We start from the raw sequence: 12,513 nt of genomic DNA, 5'->3' as shown, positions 1-12,513 counted from the left end.
ATGACATCTCCCACTTCATCATTGTCATGGGTTGGTGGGATTTTAAGTTAAACTTGTGAAACAATCAATTACTTTAAAGTTTAAATGCTTAAGCTGTTAGAGTTGTTGTATTTAATCATTTATACTTCAACACTCCCTTCATGTGGGGCCCCTTTTTAGGTGTTGGCCGTACATGTGGATTTTTAATATCAAAGAGTTGTTGGGTTTTGAACCCAGGACCTGCGGTGAGGCAATAGCTCTGATACCATGTGAAACAACCAATTACTCCAAAAGCTTATGCTGTTAGAGTTGGTGTTATTTAATCATTTATACTTCAACAAAACTCACCTTTTAAATGTGTCTCTTATATGGAAAAAGTTACTTGAACTTTGATACAGTGCTTTAAGATGATAGTTTTCTCCAAATCTTCTTCATATCATTGTGTTGTCTAATTCTTAATAGGTCTGTTCACCATTGGGACAGAAATCCTTGGTAAGCTGTTCGTGGGATTGGCTATCCTGCTTGGATAAGTATACCACGGCATTATCATATCCGGTGTTCACCAATTTTGTTATTATAATATTTTATCCAATAACAAAGGTCAACATGAGCAGAGGATATCGAGCCTATCAAAGGATAACATAAACTCTGGATTGCTGTCGCCATGGTGAACAACCCCAATATGCTCATGTTGTAGAGAATTGGAGTTTATATGCTAGCATTTTGTATTTCTGTCACATGTTTACCATGAATACCTCTGTTTTGTTTGCTAGAGGGCTTCCTTTATCGTCATTTGAGTTATGATTGGAAAATGAGTGGGAAGAAGGATAAGCCAAATGCTATGGACCACAAGAAGAGGCGAACAATGACACCTGTGTGGAGGCCAGTTTCCACTCAATCTAGTTCCTACGAAGGCAATGCCTTTTCTTCCTGGATGATATCTTTTGGGCTTGCTGTATCCCTGTTTTTTGTGTTAATTGACAATAGATAATAATTTCTTTGATTTCATCATCTTTTTTCTACTACTTTAAGACTGGATCTTATTCCATTGAACAAAGTTTGGTTTCATCATGCTATTGTTCTCAGTTAAAATATGGATCGTTTGTGCAGTATATTGATGATTTATAATAAATGGATACTGTCCCTGATCCTACCTTAATTAATCAGTTTAGGACCCTTGCTCATAACCTTTCTATATAGTCACTGCACTCATAGATTATTTTATGTTTATCAAAAGCCAAATGCTTGGGATTTTCCATGATTTGATAGCAAATTTCATCACCCATTGTATGTGCCATAACAGTTAAGACTTTTGTTTATGGAAGAACCATGCAGATTTTTTTACCTTCATCATGCTATTGTTCTCAGTTAAAATATGGATCGTTTGAGCAGTATATTGATGATTTATAATAAATGGACACTGTACCTGATCCTACCTTAATTAATCAGTTGAGTACCCTTGCTCATAACCTTCATATATAGTCACTGCACTCATCGATTATTTTATGTTTATCAAAAGCCGAATGCTTGAGATTTTCCATGATTTGATAGCAATTTTCATCACCCATTGTATGTGCCATAACAATTAAGACTTCTGTTTATGGAAGAACCATGCAGAATATTAAAAAAACTTTTCGTGTGGCTCATATTTCAGTCATTATTTTGCATAACATAATATTTAGATGAAAATTATCTTGCACTGCTTTCTTGCTACATGCTTACATCAATTGGGCTTTTGTATCATCATCAGCACAAATCAATTTCATGATCTTTTCTGTTTGTGAAAAAGGGGAAAAAATTTGATTCAATTTTCAGATGTCTGTTGTTTTCAAGTGCTTATTTGTACCAAATGTTAGCCGTGCATTCTATGTGAATTTCAGGATACTTGGAAAAAGATGAGAAAACCAACCTGGAGAACCCAAAAGAAAAAGCATTTAGGCTTTCTGAAAATGTGTTGAAGGAGAACTTATCGCAAAGCCAGTGCAGTACAAGTGACCCTAAGTTTGGTGAAACCATTTCCCTGGAGCAAATTGAAGAGGATAGTGTTCAGGAGCTCAGTACCGGAGTGAATGTTCATTTAATTGGGGATGAAAAGCATTCTACCTCCATCGAGGTTTGTTCATGTACATTACTTATCCTTGCTAGTGGAGGGAAACACAAAATTTCTTTATGGGTGTTTATTTTGCATTGGATTTTATTCCACGAATTATTTTGTATCCATTCATGCATTAAATTTTTTATGAAAAATATGAATTGCAGTTATCTCTTACTACTAGACTAACATATGTTTATATATACAACACTATCATAAAAAATGTGATTCAATTTCTATCACGATCAGCCATCTCCCGGTTTCTCATTGATTGCAATTGTATTATATGTTATTTGTGTGTGTTTGGCTGCTGGTTTCTCATTGATTGCAATTGTATTATATGTGATTTGTGTGTGTTTGGCTGCTTCTCGTAGATTGCCACATGGCTGCTCTAGGCATCATCCTTTTGAACCATTCCATCATTGAATCCATGGATACCCAACACAATTTAGTCTGTTAAAAGTGTTTCCCTGAAGGAAAGTAGACAACACTCATCATTTTATTTTTCTTGTTGGTGATTAACAATACACTTTCTCTTGTTTTAATTTTTCTCCTAGACAAGTTATTCCCAGCTTCATACCTTTTAGAACATCTGGCGGTTTGTGAAATATAAATACACTAAATGTTGAAAAGGACAAGCGCAAACAACCAACCACCCCCCGTATACAGATTTCTACGCCAGGAAAATCAAACGCCTCTTCATCTACCTCTATATGTGAAAAAATGGTATTATCACTAGAAGATTTCATTATGAAAATCTGCAAAGTTGCTGGTCGGGATGCCAACATTTTCAATACTATCCCCCAACACCCCTCCCTCCATAATAAGGGTAGTGAGGATTGGTGCAAAGTCGATTATTCAATAGTACTACAAGTCTATAATAAATAAGGGCTAATATGGGCTTGCCTGCCTACCATATGTCGATACCGTGGTTACTGGAAACGCTTCCGAAGGCGACTCTATCGAGGCTTCGCTTCTTTCCTAGATTGTAGTAGCCACTTGTTGCCCAATAATAAGGCCCCTACTGAAGTACCAAAGGTGCACAAAGTTAACTAGTGAGGTCGTTAAGCCTAATGAGTCTACTTTGTGACTAATTCTTCCTTTTCATCCTAAAGAGAGTACTCCCCAAGAAAAGATTAGAAGAGAGTTTGAGTAAGAATTCATGTGGCTCGATCCTATCTCACTGATCCACGGGCCGCTATGAGCTTAGCACCCTAAAAGCCCCCTATTAGTGAGGAGTCTGACCTGCTGGTTCATTAGAAGTCTGACCTATCTCTCACATATCTGCCTAACATGCTGCCTCTTGACCTTCTAAGTTCCATGCATCTTGTCACCTTACTAAGAAACCGCTATTTTCAGTGGATGCAGAAGAAAAGAGGGATATCATTATCACCTTCCTATTTGTGTGGAAATATTCTTTATCATTGACCTGCACAAAAGCATGATGCCTGATTTTGCAATTCTTGGTGCTCGTCTTTCCATCAATTCCAATCGCCTCTTTTCCAAGAGTCGAGACTTTAGAGAAGGCAGACATTGAGAATGACGAAGAATACTTAGCAGCCAAGAGGTCGGGATGACAACGATGGCGAGTGGGAGCAATTACAAGGGCCTAAGGGTAATGTGCCGAACCAACCCACTCGAGTAAAGTAGTAAAGTAGTTTGTGGTCTTCCCATGCCATTTGACTAGCATGAATTTCATCTGTTCCGCGCTTGGTCATGTCACCAATTCCCGTAGCAGAACACTTTCTCCTACCTTTTTTCGGTTGAACTCCAATTCGTTCTCGCATCAAGACTTGTATGTCTTGAGCCATCACATCTGTCCAGCATTCATGGCTTATATTTGCCTCTTCAGATCTTATGTGCCCATGAAATACCTCAACAAGGTCCATGTTCCAACGAAAATCCAACACACAATTGATCACAACATGGCCTACAAAACAATCCTTCAAAACCCACCTATCATATGAACGAAGGTTGAAAAAGGGTGGTCATTTTGTTCCTGTAATAATTGGGGAATTTTATTTGGATTTAGGGGGTCGATTGGAGTCGTTTCCAAATCTCTCCTTGTGATTTCAAGCATACCGCCAGGTGGCACGAAATTGGAGTTTGTTGCCAGTTTCAATTTTTTTTTTCTTGTAGAAAGATGATGAGAAGGCACGGGTAATGAAAGAGTTTAGATTTGGAAGGAAAGAGCTTATCTTAAGGACCTTTACTGGTTTCAAAACAAGTGATATTCTAGGATTGGTGGATATTGTGCACAACAGTCCCTATTTTAGTTGAGGTTGGAGACTTACATTTTCTTGGTTTTTCTTAAGTAGACTGAATGTAAGATAGGAAATGGGATCCTGCTTGTAATGGGAGTATTCGATGCAGGATGATCGATGGAAGGACTAATACTTCGCTTTGATAGCAAACTGATATAGGACGGATTTATGGAAGGGATGCTAGGGGCGAAAAGGATGGGTGGAAATTAGGGTTTTGGATCCTAAAATATGTGATTAGATTGGACAGCTATTTCTCCTAGGTTTAGGGTATGTTTAGAAGGATGCAGACGTATGCTGGGAATGTGTAGATGTATGTTGGGAAGGTACAGACAAGGGTTTTGGGCAAGTTTAAGGGGTGTATGGTTTAGGGTGAGATGAGATGGGTGAAGCAAGAAAAAATATTAGAGTTTTGAGGTTTTAGACAAGGAAAAAGAATATTTTCTGTTCCTAGGTAGATTGTTTGTGTGGAAGAAACCAAAAAAAGAGTAGAAAATAAAAGAAATATAAATTGCACGTAATGAAGACACTTGATATGTATCTCAAGGTATCCCACTGTTAGAATGAGATAAGGAAGAAATTGAGAAGAAGAGTGAGGGAGAAGATGAGGAGTCTCCACTAAGGAGCTCCCATGTAATATAATGTATATATTGGAGCCCAAATAGGGTTACATGGTACAAAGACTACAAGACCCCTTGCACACACATGTAATGACCAATACATCCTTAAACACTCTTCAACACCTCCCCTCAAGTTGGAGTGTATATACTATAAAACTCCAGCTTGTTACAAAAAAAACTACAACAAACAACTAAAATACCCATGCAACAACAAAAAAGACTAATCCCATACACACAGCCAGCTAGGTACAGTACTCCCCCTCAAGCTGGTGTGGTGAATACATGGTGAAAACATAATAAAACAAGGGAAACAGCTACAATGAGTAGAACATCGTGATCAACGGCCATAAAAAACAACAGCTCCCCCTGAATCAGCACTACTGCCGAACGATCACCACAGAGCCTCCCCCTGAATCAGAGCACGACTAACAAAGCTGGATGCAGAGAACGATTGAATGGAGGCGCCTCGACAGGAAAACAACAACGAACCTCGAACAAAATAAGCACACCAAAGGGGTGCGTGCACGAACAACAGCGAAGCACCACGAGTAGATATCAGCTCAACAACACATCGCCAATAAAAGAAGAATGACAACCAGAAGCAACAACCAACCAACAACAGGGTGATAGAAAATCAGCCCACAACAACAATCAACAAACGACGACCACACAACACTTCACGTGGGAGAAACAACAACCAGGCCGAATGCAACGCAAACGACCGGGCATATAGCCGCCACCAACAACCAGGCCGAAAGCAATGCTAACGACTAGGCATATAGCCACCACCAACAACAAGGCCAAAAGCAACGCTAACGACTGGGCATATAGCCGCCATCAACAACAAGGTCGAAAGCAACGCTAATGACCGGGCATATAGCCACCAACAACAACAAGGCCAAATGCAACGCAAAGGACTGGGTATATACCCACAACAACAAGGCCAAATGCAATGCAAACGACCGGGCACATAGCCGCAACAACTACAATCACAACAAAGGCGTAAAACTACGCCAAGCAACTACACTAACCATGTAGAAGCATCAACATCAGGACTTGCAAAGCGAGTCCATCAACAACACCAAGCGTGGAAGGAGCAAACCATTAATGCAAAGAATCAACCAACAATCAACCACAATCAACCCAACCAACAAACCAACCACAACCATTCCATCCAATGATGAACACAGGCGAACAACCAGCCAACAAACCAACCAGCTCAGCCAACAAACCAACCGGCCAAACAACCAACCAAGGAACTACATGAGGCCTTCAACACTCCTCCTCAAGTTGAGGCCTGCAGCGGAAAGGAGACTTGCAAGTAGGGGTGGACATGGTTCGGTTCGGTTCGGTTCGGTTTTGGGGTATACCCAGAACCGAACCATATATAATCGGTTCCCTGAAATTGGAACCAGAACCGAACCATATATGTTTGGAACCAAACCGAACCAGAACCATATATAATCGGTTCGGTTCTGGGTTTACCCAACCTTCACCAAATGTAGATATTTTGCGTAATCGTATTTATAATTGGTTCGGTCCAGTTTATATATGAACTACAAACACTAACATGCACGAATTTGGAATAATCAGGCACAAATTTGAGCAATGCAAAAATTATATATGACCTACAAACATGCACAAATTTGGGGGGTGAATTAAAATTTTAAAGGTAAAGCGATGAGGCATTGGGTTTTAAGGTGAGGGTCGGTTCTCGGTTTGGTTTTCGGTTCTGGGATCCCAAACCCAGAACCGAACCGAATTTCCATCGGTTCCAGGATATCAGAACCGGAACCGAACCATATAAATATGGAACCGAACCGAACCATATGTGCTGGTTCGGTTCGGTTCCTCGGTTCGAACCGGAACCATGTCCACCCCTACTTGCAAGGCACGATACATCTCGTAGACATTTCATCAAACAGTTGGCGTGTATATTTAAAGACTTTAATACCTCTTTGTAGTAGCTCCTATGCAACACCCGCGTTTGTAGTATCCATCCCAAACAATCACCGCTTCAAGGACCAGTGCTTGATGCTTCACTAACCACCCAACAACCAATGGTTGTACACAAGGTTTTAAACTTCGGTTTCGTAATGCGTTTCGGTACTCACTGAAACTGAAATTTTTGTCGAAATTTCCAAATTTTGTTTGAAATTCGACGAAATCTAAAAAAGCAATATTTTATCCCGCCTGATATTTCGCTTGAAACTACCGAAATTTAAGGGAAATATTAAGTAATGAATATTTTAATGCATCTTCCTAAAATTTCGGACCGAAATCAGGAAAACGAAATTTCGAATGGTCGAAATATACTAACGTTTCGGGTTTACTCGAAATTTAAAACCTTACTTGTACAGCCCTCTTGAAATATACTTTACTAACCAGTGCTTGTGCTTCAACTTGGGATGTTTCACAAGCTAGCCAACAAACAAATGATGGTGTGCAGCCTAATGGAAAGACCTTGGGCAGCCTCACTGGCGCATTTCTTCGCGGCAACACAAAGCTTACCAGGTTTGGCTCGAATTTTTGCAGTTCCAAACTGCCCAAAACTGTTCCCTTCACTTGGGGCTTTTCTCAAAAAAGGCATTTACAGAAGAAGCTTCATCTACACCTTTCAAAGGCTTGTTTGCCTATTCGACATGACCTGACACTTGGGAGTTCCACGATTGGATGCTTTTGCAACAAACAATACGCAGTCCTACAGGGTTTGGTATTTGTGTTTCTTTGAGGGAGATGCCTTTTTTTTTTTGTTATTAGGGTTTCTTATATCACTATTTTTTTTCTCCATGTTAATGTTTCTACTTTCTAGGGTTCTGAATTTAAGCTCATTTATCATTTCATTGTAAATTTCTTTATTTTTGTTAGAGATGTTTCAACAAGTGATGTCAACATTTCATTTGTTTTCGGATTGAAGGGCGATGATTTTATTCATTTTCACTTCCCTACGGGATTATTTGCCCCCATTTTCACGTGAATTGCGTTAGAAGTCTTGCCACAATTTACGGGTGCAACTCGGGCCGGGTTGAGGCCGACCTCACCCGATTTCCAACCCGACGAGGTTCAGCCCACCTGACTTGAGGAACCCATTTTTCCGATCCGACACGAGGAGCCCATTTTTCCAATTCGAACCCGACTTCAACCCCAGTTTTTAAGCTTAAAAAAATAAAAAAAAATCATAAAAAATGTCGGGTTTCACTCGGTTGCAACCCGAACTCAACCCGGGTTGGGAAAAGTCGACCGGACCCGACCTTTTTTTTGGGGTTGAACCAGACCCGAGTTGCACCCCTAGGACTCATATTACCTTAATTTCTCAAACAAGTAATATAATAGATTATGCTGCTATTCATAGTTACGGATCTGCTATCGTCCATTGCAGAACCTCTTGAATGAAGACAAAATCTGCTGAAAAGTGAGCCTCCCATATAAGGCATTTTGCTTGTGGGCTGTTCCATGTGAGAGAAGCCACCTCAGATGAAGGCTCTGTGGATGCTATCTCATGCAACATCCCATGGACGTTATGCCTATGGGATGGTCCCCAGTCCCTACCAAATCCCCAGAAAAAAGATTAGGAACTAATCAGAAACTAAATCTGGAACAATAAATAGAAGGGACTGATATCCTGGCAACCATATTTTGATAATGGCACAACTCATTCTGTTTTACACATTTTTAGTTAGCTTTCCAACCAGAGAAGGTATTATTTGTAGTTTGGGTGTATATGCAATTTGCAATGAGATTCTTGGGCAGTTGGATTTAAAAAAATGAATAAACACCCAGATGTAATTTGGACACCAATTTCTCCAGGCCCTCTTTGGATTGCAGGAATTTTTAGGAAAAGTTTGTAGAGGAAAAACATTTCCAAATTTTATTTTGTTTCAACTAAGGCCCTATTTGGATTGCAGGAAAAATATATCTCGCGGAATTTTTTATTTTTTTTTTACAGTAAGGGGGGAATGATATAGTTATGACTTTTTTTAATTGATATAGTTATGAGTTATTTAGAGGTATACCATTATAAATTACATGTCCTTGTAAATTAGGGTGGCTCCAGTTGCTTTTTTTTTCATGTGTAATCAAACTATGGAATAACAGAATTTCCTGGAAAAAAAAAAATCTTTTCCAAAGTTTTCCAGAAAATTCCTTCGTTCCAAACAGGACCTAAGTTACACATCGAAAAACTCTAAATCGTGGAAAGGGAAAAATTTTAAGGAATTTTTTCCACCGGATATGTTTTTTCTTGCCATCCAAACACAGCCGTGTTTGGAATGTAGAGATTACAAATTGAAAATTGCAAATGTAGAAAAGGCTTTTTCTCGTTTGATAATAAAAATGAAAGACAAAAATTACAATATAACACTAATTTGCATGTTAAATTTTCAAACAAACCGCATCACCATTAATAGATTTGCTTGTCCAATGATGCAAGGAGGCGGATTTGGTTGCACAAAAGCTCGGATCTGGCATGCCATTCCACGTTTGGTTTCCAAAATAGCATTGGACTCTCCTTTGACTACCTTGGATGTCTCCCATGTAATAATTTCTCATCCTGATATGGATTTGTTTTTTTTTAATGATTCTTGACACGGGTCCCTGTTCCCTCCTTATGATTTTTAAGCTAAATTCTCTAAAAAGCAAGGAATTTTGATTGAATTTTCTTGGTAATGTTGCTCTCTCTCTCTCTCTCTCTCTCTCTCTCTCTCTCTCTCTCTCTCTCTCTCTCTCTCTCCCAATATTAGTAATGACACACCTACTTATTCTCCTACTCTCTAAGTATATGCCGTGCAACCAATCACTACTTACACTATTCTCCGAGGTAATTCCATAAAAATAGAAATGCTTGTCTCCTCCCTTTTGACTTCTTATTCCATTACTCTCCGAGCCACCCCCACACAACCAGATATGCGAAAGCCAGTCTCTTGTAATATTTTGCTTAGCATTTTTTTTTTGACAAAACAAAAAAGCAGTTAAGAGCCGCCGGATGGGAGCAACACCAATTGTAGTTTTAGATTTTGGATTGATTTTCCAGATGTGAGGGACCATCTTTTGCTGTCAGACTCTCGTGATGACACTCCAATTGACGTTAGTCATGCTCGCTAGGTCATCAGAAGAATTTCTGGGGTTTTTATGTTTTTTGTTTTTTTTGGATTTTTGGTCTATTTATGGCTTTTGATTTTTGAAAATATGCACAAATAACAAAATGTGGTTGTGCTAATATCATTTCCCAGCTTTTATCATTTGCCCTCCACCCTAGGGTATTAAATCACAAATTTCTGCTAATCTTGGATACTTCTTCATTACCAATAAGTAATGCTTATAAGCATTTATAGATAAACATTGAAGATAATGAAAAGATCAAGAGAATCCTAATCCTAACCATTTGCCTAATCTGTATTAACTACCTCTCCTCTTATCTGATGCCTAGTGATCCAACAGTTAGATCTCATCAAATCTGGTTTACTCTAACATGCCCCCTCAAATATATGTGGAGTGAAAAATCAACATACGTTTGATATTACAATAATTCCCAAATTAAAAATTCCCCTATCTGATGCACTGATAAATTGTCTAGTCAAGATATCACCATCGCAGATGTTGCTGAAGACTATGATTTTTGTCTTTTGTTGAATGATTGATGCTGCCAAAGATGTTGTCACTTGAAAAATGAGCTTTAATAGGCTTAATGGGACTCGAGCCTGTGTGGGCGAGTTTTCGTGGACCGAATTTAGATATCGATCTTCAAAGATGGATTGGTTCTAGATATCAATATTTAAGGAAATGGATCGCAATAGATCATCATGGGTCGGCTTTCGATGCCGATCCTCATGGGATTTGAAACTCTCTCAGGCACGAACCTGAAGGAATCGATGCCCCTCAACTAAGTAGAGCGACTATTTCAAGCACACATCTCGAAGAGGTACCTCAACTAAAATGGATCAAGGAATAAAGGGAGAAAACGAAAAGTATATATGAGCGCGGTAATTTGAGAATAGTGGCAACAACTTATCAATTGTAGCAGAAAAGAATTTGGACGGTGCGTACTAAGGTGGGTGCATGTACCAAATGTGGGTGGTGTTCTTTTGTTTTTTATTTGTTTTAGCAAAAGCGGGGATCTGAATAATAGAGGTGTCAATAACAATTTTGGGGGTAGAATAAAGAGGGGGTGTTTTAAGTGAAAATGGAGCATCTAACTTCATACCATTTTCTATGCTTCTGAGAATCCCACTGACTCTTGATTGTCTTCATACATCATTTCTTCTAAAAAAGAAAACTTTACCCAAAAGCTAAACAGTAAGCCCTCCTATTCATTTTTTCTGGTTCTTTGAGTTGTTGATGTCAAGACAGACTGTAGGGCAATAGTGCCATGGAGAAAGAGTTTGGGCCACCATCGTTGAGGAGAATAACAAAAGAGGCATTGATCAAGGGATAGTTTGAAGCATTGAGGCATGCGGATGAGAGGTCTGTGTTTAGACTTGATCTTAAGCACCAAGGGAAAACCACAAATGGTTTGTGGATGGAATACCTTATTGCGGTAGACAGAAAGGTACTGAAACGGATTTACCATGGCTGGTGGAATTGAATACGCCGAAGAAGGAGAAGAAGAAGAGGAGGAGGAGGATGCAGTTGAACCAAGGAGAAAACAGAGCTAATGGTTGTTAGAAATGGGATTTTGGTTTGGGTTTCGATTAAAGGTGCTCGGGTTTGCAGCGGTGGGGTTTGATGGCGCTTGGCGTTCGGCTAGTTTGGCCGTCTGCTGGAGAACGAAACTACTGGTGTTGTGGTCAGCACTGGATCGGTGACTCTGATACCATATTGAATCACATATTTTTGCTAATCTTGGATACTTCGTCATTAACAATAAGTAATGCTTATATAAGCATTTACATATTGATGCAATCCAAAAATTAGCAATAAATTTTGAGGATGACTATTTTAGGAAGATTCATAAGTGGAAGTTTCACAACTGGAAAATACGGAAAGTTTTCATGAATAAGGAGGTGTTTCGGCGGAATGGAAACTGGCTAAGCTTACATAATTTTGAGATATGGAAAACTTACATTTTTGAAAATCTTGCAAGATTACAAGCTTTGAGATTTAGCAAGTTTTAACATTAGGAAAATATGATTTCCTATTTCCTTAAGTATTGTGTTTCCTAAAAGGTTATCATTTTCTAAATTAGCTATTTACTAGATTTGATATGTTCTAGTCGCTTTTCTTATTTGTAGCTAGTTTCAGCTAAGGAAACTTTAATATTTTAGATAGATATGTCAATATCATTTTCAGCTATTTTTTAGATTGTGGAAATCTTCCGGAAATCTTTTAGAGATGTAACAAAAGAGATGTACGATTGGAGTTGGAGGAGTTTTTTAGATTGAATAAAATTTTATCTTCACGGCATACGTGAGATTTTGTACGAGTTCTTCTTGTTACTTGTTCTTTCTTGGTTTTGTTTGATCTTGATACTTAGGTTGCTCCACATATAAACATTGAAGATAATAATACTAAGATCAAGAGAATCCTAATCCTAACCATTTGCCTAATATACACATCTAATCGGTTT

The 12,513-nt window shown here is 38.8% G+C and overlaps 1 protein-coding gene and 1 long non-coding RNA gene across 5 annotated transcripts; one reads left to right on the top strand and one right to left on the bottom strand.

The window, feature by feature from the left end:
- The first annotated feature begins 725 nt into the window (after positions 1-725).
- On the top strand, positions 726-8,385 carry LOC143852629 (uncharacterized). 4 transcript variants are annotated; one of them, XM_077362112.1, is made up of 3 exons: positions 726-893; positions 1,860-2,092; positions 7,373-7,790. In XM_077362112.1, exons 1-3 carry the CDS (start codon positions 791-793, stop codon positions 7,601-7,603), a joined length of 567 nt encoding a protein of 188 aa, XP_077218227.1. In that variant the 5' UTR covers positions 726-790; the 3' UTR covers positions 7,604-7,790. The 4 variants fall into 4 exon arrangements, 3 of the variants coding, with proteins under 3 accessions (XP_077218227.1, XP_077218236.1, XP_077218246.1); XM_077362121.1 differs by having other exon boundaries at positions 7,341-7,790; XR_013236820.1 differs by having other exon boundaries at positions 727-893; positions 7,377-7,790.
- On the bottom strand, positions 4,932-7,528 carry LOC143852643 (uncharacterized). Its single transcript, XR_013236822.1, has 3 exons — positions 7,338-7,528; positions 6,907-6,994; positions 4,932-5,441 (listed from the first exon to the last, which is right to left on the bottom strand). It is a non-coding gene; the product is annotated as an uncharacterized LOC143852643 (long non-coding RNA).
- Positions 8,386-12,513: the final 4,128 nt, after the last annotated feature.

This window comes from Tasmannia lanceolata, unplaced genomic scaffold (assembly GCF_043159265.1).
Source record: "Tasmannia lanceolata isolate RefF3 unplaced genomic scaffold, GAP_Taslan_0.1 ptg000003l, whole genome shotgun sequence".
Taxonomy (NCBI): Eukaryota; Viridiplantae; Streptophyta; class Magnoliopsida; order Canellales; family Winteraceae; genus Tasmannia; species Tasmannia lanceolata.
Note: the sequence above shows the minus strand (reverse complement) of the source record. Positions and strands in the feature narration are given on the sequence as shown.